Source organism: Cygnus atratus, chromosome 16, assembly GCF_013377495.2.
Source record: "Cygnus atratus isolate AKBS03 ecotype Queensland, Australia chromosome 16, CAtr_DNAZoo_HiC_assembly, whole genome shotgun sequence".
In the NCBI taxonomy this organism is placed as follows: domain Eukaryota; kingdom Metazoa; phylum Chordata; class Aves; order Anseriformes; family Anatidae; genus Cygnus; species Cygnus atratus.
In genome coordinates, this window is record NC_066377.1 from 15661471 (window position 1) to 15678413 (window position 16943).

The 16943-nt window shown below is 58.2% G+C and overlaps 2 protein-coding genes across 5 annotated transcripts; one reads left to right on the forward strand and one right to left on the reverse strand.

Annotated features, from left to right (window-relative positions):
• Positions 1–43: 43 nt before the first annotated feature.
• RAB5IF (RAB5 interacting factor) lies at positions 44–4601 on the reverse strand. Of its 2 annotated transcripts, none has more exons than XM_035548152.2 (4): positions 4414–4587; positions 3293–3396; positions 1324–1453; positions 44–657 (listed from the first exon to the last, which is right to left on the reverse strand). In XM_035548152.2, exons 1-4 carry the CDS (start codon positions 4540–4542, stop codon positions 616–618), a joined length of 405 nt encoding a protein of 134 aa, XP_035404045.1. In that variant the 5' UTR covers positions 4543–4587; the 3' UTR covers positions 44–615. The 2 variants fall into 2 exon arrangements, 1 of the variants encoding a protein (XP_035404045.1); XR_004778870.2 differs by having other exon boundaries at positions 509–657; positions 1246–1453; positions 4414–4601.
• A 2766-nt stretch (positions 4602–7367) lies between these two features.
• Positions 7368–16698, forward strand: MYL9 (myosin light chain 9). Of its 3 annotated transcripts, none has more exons than XM_035548125.2 (5): positions 7368–7455; positions 8431–8504; positions 13770–13973; positions 15634–15795; positions 15987–16698. In XM_035548125.2, the coding sequence occupies exons 3-5, from the start codon at positions 13790–13792 to the stop codon at positions 16157–16159; spliced, it is 519 nt and encodes a 172-aa protein (XP_035404018.1). In that variant the 5' UTR covers positions 7368–7455; positions 8431–8504; positions 13770–13789; the 3' UTR covers positions 16160–16698. The 3 variants fall into 3 exon arrangements, with proteins under 3 accessions (XP_035404018.1, XP_035404019.1, XP_050569900.1); XM_035548126.2 differs by having other exon boundaries at positions 7377–7455; positions 8448–8504; XM_050713943.1 differs by lacking the exon at positions 8431–8504 and having other exon boundaries at positions 7382–7455.
• The last annotated feature ends 245 nt before the right edge of the window (positions 16699–16943 follow it).

The following is a 16943-nucleotide window of genomic DNA, read 5'->3' on the forward strand; positions in this document are numbered from 1 at the left end:
GAAAATTCTGGTGAACAAATGATCTGCAAGTAAAACAAAACTATTAGAAATGGTAACGACACAGTCTGTTTAATCAAATCAGATCTGATTACTACAAAACATGCTGAGGACAGCCACTGAACTCATATCCTGGATGTTGCAGTGCCTTCCTCCCACGTACCCTACGATCACTTTTTAAAAACTGTTTGTCTAAAGGACAACAAATGGAAGACAAGTCAGGATGTAACGACAGATTTCAAACGAAGGAGCATACATACATTAAATTAACAGATACAACCTTCAGCATACAGGAGTTTGATACTGTAGTCCCAACGGACAACAATACAGTTACTGGCTAGAGTTGCAGAAAGTTCAAAATCTGAACAGTCTTGAACTGCTTCCAAAAATTCCAATGGCTTTTTAATAGTTCCAGTAATTAACAGGTATATAAAACGGAGATGGACTGGCTTCTCCAGCAGAAGAGTTGGGGCTCTTCCATTCTAATCAGACCGCTGGTACAGAAAGGAGTTGATTTGACTTCCCCAACCTTCCCACCAGTCTGCCAGAGATTACGATTTATTAAAATCTTCTTGATTTACTGACAACTGATTTAACAGACAAAAGCTGCAGACTGTGTCAATCATAGTGGATGGCAGTATAGAAGATTATCCAAACAACCTGTGGAGAGGAAAGGAAGGGAAAGTTGTTTTCATGCCTCTGAAAAGGGTTAAAACACTGAAAACAAGCCTTAGGCCTTGCCCTCAGCTGAAGACTGGGGACTGAATTCTAGCTTTGAGATTGGATCAGATATATTAGGGTCACCGTACACCACAAATGGTGGCATTCCATTCGATTGGCTTCCAGCGTGACTAACCTATCTACAGTAAATCCCATCACAGTCTCTAGAGATTTAGAAACACCACCAAATCAAGTCACAAGCATATTCAGGGACTTGTGGAAAGGCAGTAACAGGAGAAAATGTAAAGAACCCCAAATATCAGCTGGTTATTATCTAGACCAGTTTGGGTATACCTAGATGAAACTGCTAAGACAGGGTAGCAGTGTATCTGGGACAGAGGAAGGGATGGCATAAAAGCGGTAGATGCAGAAACGCGGCAGTCCGTTCTCACTTCCTTTCTGACACTGAAATCCCGTGCATTAATACTGTATTATTTCATAACCAACAGATTTCAGGCTTCTCTTTCCCACCAATCTCACTTATTAGTGGACACTGACACATCTCTTTCTACCAGCGCCCCACCTCACCTGCTTTTCTTCCAGGCCTTTTCCCTCACAAAGTTCATCAACGCAATTCACAAATCAAGTTAAGGTGAGACACATTACCAAAAACAGTGCAAAAGATGTCATGAATCCTTCCTTTGTCAGCTCCCATGTCCCACCATACTCCTCCTCATCTATCTGCTGGAAGCTACTGAAGTAGAGATACAGAACACCAGCATTGATCAGACAGAATCTGGAAGAAAGAGATTAGGAACCATCATTTTCCAGGACCCAGACTGCAGATACCCAATATACCATAGAGCAACATATGAAGTATCCTTCGTACACAGCACAGAGCAAGTGAAAAGGAACACCATTCCTGCAACTCGCCCCAGGCAGTGCGGTGATTTCCTTCAAATAGCTCCTCCAAGTCAGCTTGTATAGCATGCTGGTTTGGGGTGAGGTTCGCCTCACAAGGCAAAACAGGACTGAGAGCAGTCAACCGACAGTAATCAAAAGCTGGAAATAGCAGCAGATGTGCAAACCCTGCAAGTTTTCCTCTACTACAGGTAGGCAGCAGTCCTGCTCCAACACAGAATCCAATTTCCTTTCATGCGCTCCTCGATCTTGAGGCTGCCAAAAGGGAAGAGTGTTAGGCTCTACGCTCAGCGTTAAACCCTTTTGTTAGCGCCTCACGACCACATGCCAGAGAGGAGAACTGAAGGTTCCGTACCTTCCGTACCGCCCTCAGAGCCATAGCACTGGGGTTCAACTTCAGGCAAGTCTTAGTACACTCTGTGCGTACTCTCTTACTTACACTCTGTAGTCTGAACCAACAGACTTATGCTGCAATGGAAACAAAAAAAATGGGGCCTCCTATTTTTTCTTAGGACAGTCTGGAATTATACCACCCCAGCCTAGGGCTGAGACAACCTGGGAAGAAATGAATACATTTCCTGGAAAGAAAACTGTGTAGGAAAGGCAATACTGGAAGACTTGCAAGTTCAAAGACTGGCAGCAAGCTGTGAGCAGCTGTTCAACTGCATACCACAGAAAAACCATGGACACGGTTCTAGAAGCTTTGAGTTTCCCATCTGACACCACATCGCTTTTATTTCTAACATTTAGCCCAGGAATTGGCTGCTGTGCCTGAAGGTGTCTCATGAATTAATGGATGACTAAGTAAGAACAATGCTTCCCAACCACTCCACATCTCTTACCAGGAGCAATTCAGATTTAACTGTTTGCACGAAGCTACTGAGCTCCTGTTAAAGCACCACAGCTTTACAGCACATGTCCATCAGTTTCAAATTTCATTTTTTTCTTAGAGACTCTCCCTCCACTTCCTTGCCATAGCTAGGGCATGCAGGAGCAGAGAGCTTGACTAGGAGAGACATTTGCAAACCAATACACCCGAGAGCAAACAGAACTTTTTCCCCCCCACAAAGTTTGGGGAGAAGGGCTGTGCTTTTCCACCCCTGGTGTCCCTCCAAAGGCTTACCGGTGCATGCCAGTGCCAAGCACACTTTTGTTTCATAACTCAGAGTGCTCACTGCAGCCTGGTGGAAGGTGACACAAATCCCGTGTCTTGGTGGGAGTGTGATGTGCACACACCCTTCTAGATGCTTTTCAAGGAGAAACTGCCCCTCTAGTCTACTACCAGAGCCTCCTCTCCAGGGATGGCTCCTGACTCAAAGAGAAGGACTACCACCCCTTTCCCCCATGTGCGTTACTTCTAAAAGCCCTTAGAAGCATTTACGGGAGCAGGCCACTTCACAAGTCAATTGAGCTTCTTATTCCCTTCTTCCAGCTCCGCCCCCCTTTAACAAGAATAAGCAAATATATCAAAAAAAGGGAGAAAAAAAAAAGCGATAGGTCAAGGATAGAGAAAGAGGCTGATGACAACGTGTTGTAATTAGTATGAAGTTCATGACAAATAACAGTCTGGAATGTGATGCCGGATTTAAGGCATGTGGCAGACACAGACACTGCATTTGGTCACTCCACTGTTTATAACACAAGCTTAAAACAGACAAGAAGTAAAGTCCAAATGTGGGAAAGTACATGAGACAGAAAAGGAAATAAACCTTACATTGCTATTCCCACGAATCCTTTCAGAGGAACTACTCCCCAGATGATTCCCAAAATAACTGCAATGATCTGCCGGAACCAGTAGATCACATCTAAAAACTCATCCTGAGGAGATAAAGCAAAATAAAGATTTTGGCATCGATTATGTTTTTCTTTTTTTCTTTTTAAGCCATCACATGACTGACAAGTGAAACTTTGACACCGAACACTACTCCATTAGAAGCTGTATACAGTCAGAGAAAATAAAGCAGTTTATGGTACCACGCGCCCTGGACATTTCTGCTTCCAGATTAAATACATGGCTTTGTCCTCTAATACGCTAGCGGCAGCAACAAAGCAGCATCTAAGGTCGTTGTTTGCTAAAGATTCAATTCTGTAAAAATTCACCAGAACAACGCATAAAATGTTCTTGGAAGTTTTGAGCCTGTTACTGCCGCTCTCGGTGCCCCAGGCCCTCTCCTACCCAGCAGAGATCGCCGCCAGCAGCCAGCACCGGTGCCAACTCCGAACCGCACACCGGGGCACGCGGCCTCACGCGCGCGATAACCGCACCGGGACCGCTTCCTAGCGGCAGCGAAGTGGTCGCTCCCGCCTGCCCGCGGCGCTGACACAACCCTGAGCGTTGCAGCTGCCCAACGCTGACTCGGTCTTTATGTAAAATTCCCTCGACCGGTATTTTTTTTTTTTTTCCAGCCGTCGTCAAGGACGGGACCGCCCACCCCCTCGGGACGCGGGGGGCCTTCACGGTTTTACTGCAGAAGGCGCGGAGCTGTCCGGCTGCCTGGCGGCGAGGGCCAGGCACGGCGCCAGACGCGGTCGCGGTCCCTTCTCTCAGCCGCCCGATTTCTGGCTCGTTTCGGTCTCCGGCGCACAGCCGGGGGGCACCGAGCTGCCGGCACAGCCCCGCCCTTCCTCCCCGTGCTAACCCCCAAGCTCCCGCCCGCGTCACGGGGGGGGGACGAGGCCGAGCAGCGGAGATCCCTCCAGGCTCCCCGCGCGACAGCGGCCGCCGGAGGTGCCGCCGTTTTCACGCCCGCTCCCACCCCGGAGGGCGAAGCCCGGGGGCCAGGCCCCCTCCCGGCCCGCGGCTCCCCCCCGGGGCCGGCCCCTCCCGGCCCGCACCTTGTCGTGCCAGGCGGAGTCGCTGCGCAGCGCCCTGCCCCAGGCCGAGCCCCGCGGCCCCGCGCCGCCGTCGGGCACCGCGTGCTGCTGCGCGTGCGGCGGCTCCTCCCTGCGCCGCGCGCCGCTCATCGCACACCCGCCGCCACGGCCCGGCCCGGCCCGGCCCGGAAGCGGCCGCCGCGCGCCCGTCGCCCGCCCGCGCCCCGCCAATCGGCGCGCTGAGGGAGCGGCACGTGACGGCAGAGGCCGGCGCCCCCCTACGGCGCGGGAAGGGGGTCAGCCCGCCGCGCGGAGCTCGCCGGGCCCGGGGGCGGGGCTAGCGGGGCCGGGGGGCGGGGCCTGCGGCCGGCGGGGGGAGGGCGCGGGCGCGCGCGCGGCAGGGTGGGGGCTTGCGGGCGAAGCGATCGCGTTCGCTGTGCGCGCGGAGCCGAGCGCGGCCGCCTCCCGCCGCTCGGTGCCGCGGGGCCCCGCCGGGCGTTGCTGGGCGCTGCTGCCCTGCGGTGCCACCCGCCGGCCCCGGCGGCACCTTGGTCGTGCGAGGAGCTTCCTGCGGCGCCGTTCCTTCAGCTCCCCGGCCCGCGTGCCCGTACGCGGCTCCGGCCGCACGCCGATGCGTGGCGGGGCCCGCTGCTTCAGGGCCCCGTTACCAAGCTGTAGGCCCAAGGTCCCGCGTGTTTTCTGTTGCACAAACCAGCAAACGCCCGGCCCGGCGCTTCGGGAGCGCCTCAGGAGTCTCGTGGCTCCCCGTTTGCGGGACTAAGGGTTTCAGCAACAGCGCCCTTGCCGACGATTTCAGCGGGACCTGGGAATCTTAGGGAACAGAGTGGACCTACCTGACCTGCTCGCAGTAGGCAGGCGAGTCCTCTTCCCAGAGCTCTGATCGCTTCCAGCTGCTGCCGTGTATTTTAAACACAGATTTTGCAAGATACCTGTGGGCTTCCCAGCACTGTCCCAGCTACCAGGCCCCTAAGCACACGCCCAACCTCTCAGGCATTTGCTGCAAGCCTAAGAGGCTGGTCCAGGTCAGTGAACCCTTGTCACACTAGCAGCGAGGTGACACCCAGTGGAAGGGGGGCATTGCTGTATCTCCCACAGGAACCTTTGTATCTGATCCCCACCACGGCAGAGTCCTTTGTTGAGGGGCCAGGGCTCACACACCCCGCTCCGTCCTTGCTGCCCTTGGGGTTCCTCAGGTGTTTGGGACGTGGCAGCCTGCTCTGTGCCCTCACGCTGTGATGGAGATGGTCAGGGAGCACAGCGGAAGCGATGAGGGACACCACAGACGATCTCTTCTAGGACTTCAGGCTGTGTGCTGTGTGCTGAGTCTCAGCATCCCCAGCTTCATGCTCCTGCCCCATGCCACTTTGCCAAGGCAGAAGCATTTGCATGATGATGAAATGCCTGGATCAGAGAACAGATCTAAACTGACATGCTAAAGAACTGTCTTGTTTTACCCCATCTCTGTTCCCTGACCTGCTGTCCAGAGAGAAAACCAAGTGAAATTACAGCTTGAAAGAACAAGGAGGATGCAGAAGAGAGGTGACACAAGAAAATGTGGAGATGCAAACAGGCTCCCTGCTAAGGGACACGTGTTGGCAGAGGAAGAGTACACAGGGAGCCCAGGGCACTGAGAGGAGGAAGGGGAAGCTGGGAAGGATTGAAAGGGGTGAAGGAGAGTCCTGCAGGTTTCCAGCAGCAGTTCCTTATGTGCACGCAGCTGCAGAGGCTGCAAAGCGTCCGAGGAGCTGCCACGTCCAGTACCGTCCTGCTTCCTCGTTGCCCCCAGCCCCCGTGCGGCGCCTGCTCACTTGCAGGGAGCGGGTGCATGGCCGGGGGCGGCTCCTTCCCCACCACGCTCCTGGGTACTGCACAGACACTGATGTGTTTGAGGTGGATGCACAGAAAAACCCGGGAGCAGCAGCCATGGGGCAGCAGCTCAGGCTCTCTGCCTCCTGAGACTGTGTTCATTCGTTCGTTCTTTCTTTTTCTTCCTTCCTTCCTTCTTTCCTTCCTTCCTTTCCTTCTTCCTTCCCTTCCCTTCCCCCTTCCCTTCCCCCTTCCCTTCCCCCTTCCCTTCCCCCTTCCCTTCCCCCCCTTTCACCTCCCCTCCCCTCCCCTCCCCTCCCCTCCCCTCCCCTCCCCTCCCCTCCCTTCCCTTCCCTTCCCTTCCCTTCCCTTCCCTTCCCTTCCCTTCCCTTCCCTTCCCTTCCCTTCCCTTCCCTTCCCTTCCCTTCCCTTCCCTTCCCTTCCCTTCCCTTCCTTTAAAAGGCAAACTTTGTGGGAAAGCCCCAGATGGAGCTCAGGCTCAGCAAAGACTCTACGCAGCCCCGCACCCTGCTGGGCTCCCCGCTCCCTGCAGATGGTGCCCCACAGGAGGGTTCATTGTTAAACCACGGATCGTGTCAGCTCTTCCCGCGCGTTGCCCCACGCCGGCCCCTGCCCGGCTCCGCCACGCTGGGAAGCGCCCGAGGTGCGCGGCGGGGCACGGACCCCCCCTGCGGGCGGTGTCGGGGCAAACCCGCTCCGGGCCGGGCGAGTTCCTCTCGGAAACGCTCCCCGATTCCCCCTCTGCCCCGGCTCCCCCGCGGGCACAGTTCTGCCCCCCCCCCCCCCCGGACACGCTGTCGGGGAGCCCGCGACACCGGCGGCCGCTCCGTGACCGCGGAGCTGAGCAGGAGCGGGGCGCTGGGAGGGGACCGAGACCTGCGGCCCCCGCGGCCCCCGGGCGGGCGATGCCCCGGCCCCGGCAGCACGGCACCGCGCGGATCCGGGCACCCACGGCCTCCTGCTCCCACGGCCTCCTGCTCCCCCCCCCCCGGAGCCCCCCGCGGCCAGCGGCACGCGTGGGCCTCCCGCCCGTCCATCCAAGGCCGCCCCGGCCCCGCCGCATTCTTCTGCCTTGTATGGGCCGAGCCGGGCCGCCCGGGGCGGGACGAGGGGCCCGGCACCGCCCCGGCCGCCCGCCCGCGCCTAGGGCCCCGCCGCCGGCCGGCCCCGGCAGAGCAGCGCCGCCGGCCCCGCAGCTGCCCCGCTCCGGCCCAGGTGAGGCGCGGCCTCCGCCCGTCGGGGGAGGCCGTCGGAGGCGGGGGGGGGGTCGGGACAGCGCCCCCCTTCCCCCGGCTCCGAGCTCCGGAGAGCGGCGGCGGCGGCCCCTGGAGAGCCGCGGGCAGCCCCGACGGGGCGGGCGGGTCCGGACGGGAGGGAGCCGGGGGTGACCTCGATGGGGCAGCCCCGACGGGGCCGGAGGCGGCTCGGGAAGGACGCGGAGGGCCGGGGAGGGGGCAGCCGGGGCCCCGCCGCGGGGGAGGGGGGCGAGGCAGCGGCAGGAGAAGCCCCGGTGCGCCCCTGCGGGCTGGCAGGCGGGGAGCGCCTCGCCCCCGGGGCCCCTGCCCGGGATGTCCCAGCCGGGGAAGGCGAGGGACGGTCCTGAGCAAAGCTCCTGGTAACTGCAGTGACCTGGAGCTGGGACCCCCCCCACACACACACACCCCGGGATGGCAGAGCTGCAAGAGCTGACCCGTGCTGCCCGACCGTGGCTCCCCCCGCCTCCGTTAAGTGAGAGCTGTTCCCGGGCGGATCAGCTGCTTGCCCCTCCGCAAGCCTTTACCGATGGCCAGAGCCAGAATCCAGATGCATGCATGACACTCCAGAGCTGTCCCAAGTGACCTGTGAGCAACTTGAGGCAATAAACTGTTGGAAGGCAGAAAAGCTTTATTTAGCTCTTTTCCCTCAGATGCAGAGGAACTTTGTGTCTTATGTAGTTTTGCCCGTGAAAACTTGAGGTCCTTTTGGCTTCTTCCACTCAGCTGCTTCCCTCTGTGCATGCCTTTTTGGTACAAAGTGTTATGAATGTGATAAAAGCCAGGGAGGTTCTTAAGCATCGACATGTAAGAGAAAGCAGTGGCTGGAGCAGCATTCTTTGGAACGGAACATCCCGAAGTGTCAACAACCACCGCTGCTTACCAAAGATGGTTGGTTTCTTCAGTCACTTGAATTTTTTCCTCTCGTCACTGGCAGGCTCTGTGTTGTTGTAGGAGGAGTTTGCGGTCGCCTCCCCCTCTGACGTCCTGAGGCCAAATTCTCCCAGCAAGGTGAGCCCCTTAATTCTCCTGCGAAAATGTCAAAGCCAGCCCAGGGCATGTTCTGGTGGCCAAAGGCCACAAAGGCTTCCTGCCCCACGCTCCCGAGATGCCCTCTGCTTCCCAGCCCCTGTGAGCATCAGGAGGGTGATGGGTGGTGGGGCTTTCATGTGCTGTCAGCGTCCCTGCATGGTCTTCTCCCAGTGGCCACAGCAGGTGTGCTTCGGAAGGGCTTGTCTGTGCCACACAGGCATGGTGATGCCCTTGTCCCCTAAATGTGGTGGGAAGGAGCTGGCCCAGAAACCGTGCTATTCTCTCTTACCCCAAAATCGTCAGAGCTACAGAAGCCTCCAGCCCTTCATGCTCTGCCAGAGGAGCTGAGCTGTGCCTGGTGCTGCCAGGCTGGGGGAGAGGGACAGGGGTGGGACCTGTGTGCTGCAGGGCTCTTCCCCTGCTGCTACCCAGCCCCGGGGCCTCTGTGTCATGTTGGGTCACTGTGAGGACCTTGTCCCTGTGCACTTGGCTCTGTCTCTTCAACACTGCCCTGCTCCATCCGCACTTAAATCCTGCTCACTGGCATTAGTGCTTGTGGCTGCAATTGGTCTGGGGGACACAGCCTGGGGCTGAGGTTCTGCTTTCCCCATGCTCCAAGCTCCCTTTTCCCCACCCATCTGTGTTACGGTCTCCCCTATTGCTATCTACAACTACCAGAAAGGAAGGTGTGGGGAGCTGGGGGTTGGCCTCTTCTCGCAGGTAACTAGCGGTAGGACTAGAGGGAACGGCCTCAAGTTGTGCCGGGGGAGGTTTAGGTTGGAAATGAGGAGACATTTCTGCTCAGAAAGAGCAGTCAGGCATTGGGACGGGTTGCCCAGGGAGGTGGTGGCGTCACCGTCCCTTGGGGTGTTCAAGGAAAGGTTGGACCTGGTGCTGAGGGACATGGTTTAGTGGGTGACATTGGTGGTAGCGGGGTGGTTGGACCAGGTGATCTTGGTGGGCTCTTCCAACCTTAATGATTGGATGATTCTAAGGTCATAAAGGAGAAGAGCCCGTCTCTGTTCCAGCCATGCCAAGCCGTGCAGGAGGATCCTGCTGCAGCTCCTGGGCTCACCCTGGCACTGCCCCGCCCCGGCAGCTCTGCAGTGAGGACAGAGCTGAGCAATGCTAAATCCCAGGGCTAGCAGGAGAAAAAGGCTGTTCTAACAGCAGGGAAGATGAGCTGCTCGCTGCTCATTCCCCCAGCTTTCTTACCTCTTGGTAAATGCAGCTGTGTTCTGGCTTGCTGCTACTTGCAACTAACCTTGGGAAGAGTCTTGGGGCAGAGATGTAACCACAGTCTTTCAAAGGGGCCATCATTTATCCCCACAGGGATGTCCTGTGGAACAGTTCAGGCTGTTTGAATTGCCCTTCCCCCTATCCTACGAAGCCTGACCAAAAGCATCCAGCAGATGTACATTGTGCATCTGGGTGCCGGGATGTCATGGAGATGATGTCCTTCCCTCTCTAGCTATGCTGGAGATCTTGCAGCAGCCCCGTGCAGAGCTGAAGCCTTGTCAGCACTTCCAGACAGAGCTCCTGCAGTTGCCTGGCAAGCCTTGGAGGAGCCACCCTTGGGAAACGTGGCATCCAGCACACAAGTAGACAACATCGTGTTTGTACCACATGGCCTCAAGGCATCACAAGCAGCTGGGCTGTGCTGCAGCTGCAAGGTGGAGGTCCCTCCTGGCAGCACTGAAATGTGCCTTTGGCTTGTCGTGCCCTCCCCAGCATGGTCAGGAAACGGCATCGGGGTGAAGTTGCTTGCTTTTTCCCAGAGAGGAAACGTATGGTGGCTTGTTTTACCGACAACAGCGAGTTGTGGCGCTTTCTCTTTAAAACTGCAACTATTTAATAACTTTCCAAGGCAGCCCTGTGGCTGCACGGGGCTGACTCTCAAGGCCCAAGCCCAGCAGCGCAGGAGACAGGGGCAGCGCTTGGCTGCAGAGGGGGCAGAAGGACAAGGGGGCGAGGGCAGCCGGTGGCAGGGTGAACGTGGTGGGTGTGTGGCTTCCACGGCAGGCGAGCTGCAGTCCCACCCCAGCGCTGACCTCCCTGCCTCCGCTGCCAGCAGTGAGCAGGGCCTGGGCTCGAGCAGCCGCCGGGGTGGACCTTTCACCGGGGCTGGAGGAGCAGGACCCATCGTGTGTTTTTTCTTCTTGCCGAGGAAAAGCTGGGTGCTCAGACTTGCTCAGCCTGCCTGAGGCCACCGAGGCATGCAGGGCATTGTGGCCAGGCCACAAAACAGTCTGGCCATTGGGTTTTGTGGCCAGCCAGAGCCCTGCAGCCGGGCCCTGGAGCTGTGTGGGTGTGCGGAGCAGGGCAGCGGAACCATCGAGCCTCCGGCAGGGCATGGGTCGCCCGCGGCACATCAGGCCTGGCTGCAAATCACTTCTGCCTCCTGGCACGGGCACTTTTCCCTGCACCCAGCCAAAAAAGTTCCTTTCCAAGTCACAGCTGGCGCCTAGGAGTTTTGCTAAAAACAGAAATAAAATGATTAGGAGCTGAGCTTGTCCTTGGGACTGAGCATCTTTCCAGGGAATATTTTGGATAAAACAGCAGAATCGAACAGCAAAACCATGTGCTGCCCAAATCGTGCTTAATCCCCCTAACGAGAACCATCTCTCAGGGGAGTGTGCCAAGCTGTGCTCACACTCACTGGTCACAGCTGGGGCAGGGTAAATATCTTGATAATACTAATTCCTGCGGTGAGAGCAAAGCTCCTGTTTATTTCTCTAGTCTTCTGCTAATAATTCTGCTAATAACTCCCTGTGTTTTGGAAGCTCAGTGCTGGCTGAGCTGCAGTGTGGTGCCGTGGACTGGCACCAGAGCTTTTATTGCTGGCCCTGACTGGTGCAGCAGATTAAGGTGAATCACGCTGCTCAGCTGAACTTCCCTGCACAGGCTGATGCCCACGCTGCTGTCCAGGTGACTGTTGGGGGCAGGCAGCACATGCTGCTGTTTGGCAGGGTACACAGGCAAGGGCTGTGCCACTGCAAAGAGCTTTGCGGTGCAGCGGGGTGGGGGAAGCAGTGGGCAGAAGGGCTATGGGGCTGTCATCTGCCCACACAGCTGTGGGCATGCCCTGGCTCTTTGGTGATGCTGCTTTCCTCAGCAGGCTGGTGGCAAATGTCTGGGAAAGGATCGAATGTTTTGGGGCAATTTGAAGTGATTTCATGAGTGGTGTTAGGTGCTGGGTGTCGGCCAGGGCAGGCAAAGGTGGTGGAGGGGAGGGAGATGAGAGCAGTGGCGTTTCCATCCCAGTGCCTGCAGCCACTGGGGCTCCTTCCCACGCAGCCCAGCCAGGGGAACCTGGGGACTGCAGCTGGGGGGGGGGGTGCTCCAACCCCCACCTCCGCAGCCTCAAAGGAGGGGTAGCAGGGAGGGTAGTGAAGAGATGACACAGTGAGGCAGAGAAACGGCTGGAAGACAGGTACAGCCTGGGAAGGGCTGGCAGGAGCTGTGCAGCTGCGAGAAAAGGCTGCTTGCTCTGGTCCCGCTGGGCGGGATGCTCCCTGCAACTTCTGAGGTATCAGCATTAAGAACCCAGTTAGAAAGCAGAGCCCACAGCAGCGTTCCTGGGGTGGCCAGCGCATCTGTGCAGGGCTTCTGGCAGAGGCACGCTGGTGTTGTTGCTTTGTGCTGCTTAATGCAACATGACGGTCCTCAACTGCTTCGTGTCCCCTGCCAGAGAAGGCAGGAGCCCAGAGGCACTGTTTCCCACAAAGGCGTGGGGTGCACAACAGTTACAAAAATACTCTGCTCTTCGCCTGAGGAACTTCATTCATAGTCTGTTAACTCTGATTCCCCACCCTGCAGCAGGCATGGACTCCCTGCCCCAGATGGGGAAACTGAGGCATGGGTCTTTCTGTGAGTTAGAATTGACCACGATAGAAATTTGAGAATCTGAGCAGCATCTCTGTTGTGGCCACGATCTCTGTTGTCACCCCAGGCTTTCTCCCAGGGCCATGCTGAGCTGGCAGCTAACTCTGGAAGTGTCCTTGTGCCAGGCTTGTCCCTGACAGCTGCTTGCTGAGTTTCACTTAACGGGATTTGGCTGGGAGGCGTCTGAGCATCCTCGTCCTGGGTAACACCAGAGGTAGCCAGAGCTGCAGAGCAACCTGTAGGAATCAGGGTTGGGCCCCCAGCACTGTGATGCAAGGTCTTAAATACTGAGCCTGGCAGCATGGATGGTGACACCAAACCACCGCTCAGGGGCTCAGTTACTGTCTCTGATCATTCTCGCTGCTGGGAAATGGCTCTTTGCTTCACCCTGTCACTATTCCCGCTGGGAAGGTGGCGGCTGTCGCCTTTGCCATCCCCTCTGGGCCACGTATTTCCCTGTCTGAGTTCCCCCCGGGTCTGTCTATTCGTACTGGGGATCCAGCTGCCAGAGGGTGATCCAGCTGATCGTCCTGTCGATCCAGCTGCTCACTGCTGTTCCCTTCCTGCCCCCCCAGCCTGTTCCCTCCTCGTGCTGCTCATTGCCTGTAACAATCGCACCGGTCCTCTGACCCCACCTGCCCTCAACTGCTTCCTTGTGCCCCCCCTGGGCATTCCCCTCCCTGCATTTCGGGGTTCCTCCTGGGGTGCTGGGCAGAGCAAGGGTGGGGGGGCTGCGCAGGGGGGCTGGAGCCGGGGAGGCAGGGAAGTGGCAGCACGCGAGGAATGCGCCCGCAGCTGATAACCCCAGGCTCTGGCTTAGCCCCCAGCCCTGCAAGGCACAGGCTGCTCTGACACGGGGCAAGGGCAGCTGTGCCTGCTCACCCCAGGGTGGCCTCCAGGAGGGGGGGGGCCCTGCCCCAAAACCCAAGGCAGCACCTAGAAAGCACCCTTGGGTGCCCTCACAGACCGAACCCAATGCGGCGTTGGGTTCACCATCTTTCCCTGCAACCAGGATGAAGGGGACAGGCAGCATGTGGGTGTGGGGGCTGAGGGCGTGGGCAGGGAGCTCTGCCCACAGCCCATGGGGACAGCCCTGGGACACTGCCGGGAAGGGGGACAGCGAGAGCTGCCTGCTCTTGGGACTTCCCAGGGGACTAAGCAGAGCCTGAGTCTCATCTGTCCCTGTGCCCCACTCTGCAACTATGTTATCTCACTATAGATAGCCAAACTGTGTCACAGCCAGGAAGACTGAGGCACGGACCTGGTGAGCAGCTATTTGCACAGCCAGAAGGGGAAGCTGTGTCCATTCCCTGGGCTTTGCTTCCCCACAGACCCCTGATGCCCCTGTCCTGCCTGCAGGTACCACCCCAGCCGTCAAGATGTCCAGCAAACGTGCCAAAGCCAAGACCACCAAGAAGCGCCCGCAGCGCGCCACCTCCAATGTCTTTGCCATGTTTGATCAGTCGCAGATCCAGGAGTTCAAGGAAGCCTTCAACATGATCGACCAGAATCGCGACGGGTTCATTGACAAGGAGGATCTGCACGACATGCTGGCTTCCATGGGTGAGGAGACCCTTCCCTGGTCCCCTGCATATCCCTCAGCTCCTTTGCTCTTAACGGCCAGCAGGGACTGCTGCTGGGGGTACACGGTGCCTTGCAAGGAGTCCTGGTCACTGCCTGCATTGAGGAGCCACTGTTGGGGTGGTGTTGGGGCACAGCTCTCCTGCTTTGGGTCAGTTTGATGCCGTAAAAATGGGGAACTTCCTCTGCTGGCGCTAGTTGACCTTAGAAAGTGCATTTGTGGAAGCATCTAAGGACAGCAGCCTAGGCTGTTGCTCTTAGAGCCACGTTCACTGGTCAGGAAAAGGTTCCTGCCTCCCTTGGGGATGGAGAAGCTCTACATGAGGAGCAGCCACCAGCCACAGCCAGGGGCTGGAATTTGAGTAGTGTCACCCCAAAATGTCACCTGGGGTTTTCTGCTGCAGAACAAAGCCCTTTTGTTGCTCACAGCCTGGGTGACAGGACAGGCCGCTCCCTGTGCTGGCCCGCCTGGGTGGGTTGGTGCAGTGGGGGGCAGTCTGCGCAGGGGAGGGGGCTCCCAGCCTGTCACCCTGTGGGTCCCTCTGTGGGTGATGGGGTCCCACGCATGAGATGGCCATGCCCCAGGTCACTGGCTGCAGCTGGCTGAGGTCTGTGTCTGCGCTGGCAGGCACGTCCCGGTGGCTCTGGGGCAGGCAGAGCCCGCGGACCAAGCTGGCAGCTTTGGGAAGATGCACGCTTCCCAGCAGCACTGCCCGCTCTGGCTTGGCGGCTACCGGGCACGGGGGCTCTCGGGGATGGTGCCAAGCCCAGAGCTGCGGCTGGTCGAGACTTGCGGGCCTGGCCACGCTGCCCACCCAGAGCCCGTCCCCTCTTGCCATCCCACTCCTGGCCCTGTGCTGCCTCAGCACCACACTGCGAGGTCTGTCGCTCGTTGGCGTGGTGGCCAGACCCCTTCTGAAGGTACTGCCTGGGAGAGAAAGATCCCAGAGCAGAGGGGCCGTGCACTGAGGGGCATGTGGGCGTTAAGGCTGCACTCAGCAGAGACCAAACCGTGCCTGGGACATCCCAGTACTGCCTCCGGCACAGAGTCATGCAGAGAGGGGCCAGGGACGGCATGGGGAGAGGTGCTGAGACAGCAGTAGCGGGTGCTGCAGAAACCATTGCTCGTGGCGTGGGTGAATGGGCCCCACCAAACTCATCTTTGATGGCTGCTGGCAGGCAGCTCTCCCCACTCCCACCCAGCAGAGGACAGGGGCACTAAGAACTGAGGAGGACTGGGAGTTGTCACGCCTCGGAGTGATGCCCCTGCCCCTTGGCCCCATTGCTCTCCTGAGAAAGGGAAGCTGCTGCCGTGAGTGGTGTTGAAAAGGTGTTTGGGGGAGGGGGGGGATCTGCAGCCCCTCTTCCAGCCCAAGTGGGTGGGTTAGCAGCAGGGGTCGCCAGGCTCATCTCAAGGGCACCTTGAGGTGGATGTGGTCAGTTCAGGCAGGTTATGCCTGTAGAAGGAAAAGTTCTCACTGGTCTCCCACAGCTGAATTTCTCAGTGGCAGCACAGGCGCGGGGCAGACCATTGCCCTGGTGGGCTGACCTTGGGATGGGATGGGATGGGATGGGGATGGGATGGGATGGGTGCTGCAGGGAGGGTGGGCCCCACACCCACACCACCACCTGTGCCCGGCAGGAAAGAACCCCACCGACGAGTACCTGGAGGGCATGATGAGCGAGGCACCAGGGCCCATCAACTTCACCATGTTCCTCACCATGTTTGGGGAGAAGCTGAACGGCACCGACCCAGAGGATGTCATCCGCAATGCCTTCGCCTGCTTCGACGAGGAGGCATCAGGTACAGGCCAAATCTTTGGGGACAGCCCACAGGCAGCTCTGGAGCAGCGTGGGCCATGGGCTCTGCTACTCCTGTCTCAGGTGCAGGGCTGGGAGTGGGACAGCAGGGAGCCTCCAGGGGAGGCAGTGAAGGTCCCTGGCCACCCCTCTGCCCTCCTGTGCTGATGCAGTCCCCGCCATCCATCCCCGCAGGGTTCATTCATGAGGACCATCTGCGTGAGCTGCTGACCACCATGGGGGACAGGTTCACCGATGAGGAGGTGGATGAGATGTACCGGGAGGCGCCCATCGACAAGAAGGGCAACTTCAACTACGTGGAGTTCACCCGCATTCTGAAGCACGGGGCCAAGGACAAAGATGATTAGTGCCAAGAGCTGCTCCCTGCCTTCTGTGCACGCTGCCTGCACCCCTGTCCCCTTGCTGCCCAGCCCCACAGCAGGCTTCCCCCCGGCCAGGACGTCACCCTGCTCCATGTCGTGCCGATGCTGGCACGTGGCACTGCACCCTTGCTGGAGGAAGCGCTCCCCTCACCGTGCCGTTGCGTGCACATCCGTCCTCTCCCATCGCCTCTCCCGCCTGCAGGCTCAGCCCCCAGGACCCAGCCAGGCTCCATCCCCACCAAGCAGCTGCTCTCCCCGTGGAGCAGAGGGGGTCCTAGGGCAGGGGCGAGCAGCCCAGGTGAGCACTGGCCGGTGGGGATTTTGGCTGGCTCAGACCAGTGCAGTCCAGGGGACCTGATGCAGAAAGAAGCTCTCCCCTTACCTCCCACACTCCCTTCCTTTAGGAAAGAAAAAAAAAAGAACACTTTGTTTCCTCTTCTATGGCTGTTTTATGGCTTTAGAGCCCATGATTTGAGGGATTCAGAAAGCTGAAGCAGCCTATAAAGTCTGATGGTGTAACACAACAGTGTGCTGCGTGGCTCCCTCCCTGACCAGCGCAGCCCTGGTGCCGTGCCGCTCAGATGTGGGGTTGAGGGCCACTCGTGCCTCCGGCTCCCACACCACATCCCCCTGCCTCTGCCCTTGCCCACTGGGGTCTCCTCCCGATGACACCCTGTTTTAAAGCCAAATCATTCCCAACCCGTCTGTGCAAAATTGGCTTAAGCATCATTTTCTGCCTTTGCTGATAGGAGGAAGGGAGTTGTGCTTT

Excerpts from the sequence above, each read along its gene's own strand:
- MYL9 (XM_035548125.2), top strand. The coding sequence starts at position 13,790 with ATGTCCAGCAAACGTGCCAAAGCCAAGACCACCAAGAAGCGCCCGCAG. Across the intron at positions 13,974-15,633 it reads CGACATGCTGGCTTCCATGG|GAAAGAACCCCACCGACGAG; the intron begins GTGAGGAGACCC and ends TGTGCCCGGCAG. Across the intron at positions 15,796-15,986 it reads CTTCGACGAGGAGGCATCAG|GGTTCATTCATGAGGACCAT; the intron begins GTACAGGCCAAA and ends CCATCCCCGCAG.
- RAB5IF (XM_035548152.2), bottom strand. The coding sequence starts at position 4,542 with ATGAGCGGCGCGCGGCGCAGGGAGGAGCCGCCGCACGCGCAGCAGCAC. Across the intron at positions 3,397-4,413 it reads ACTCCGCCTGGCACGACAAG|GATGAGTTTTTAGATGTGAT; the intron begins GTGCGGGCCGGG and ends TTATCTCCTCAG. Across the intron at positions 658-1,323 it reads CATCTTTTGCACTGTTTTTG|GTTGTTTGGATAATCTTCTA; the intron begins GTAATGTGTCTC and ends TCCTCTCCACAG.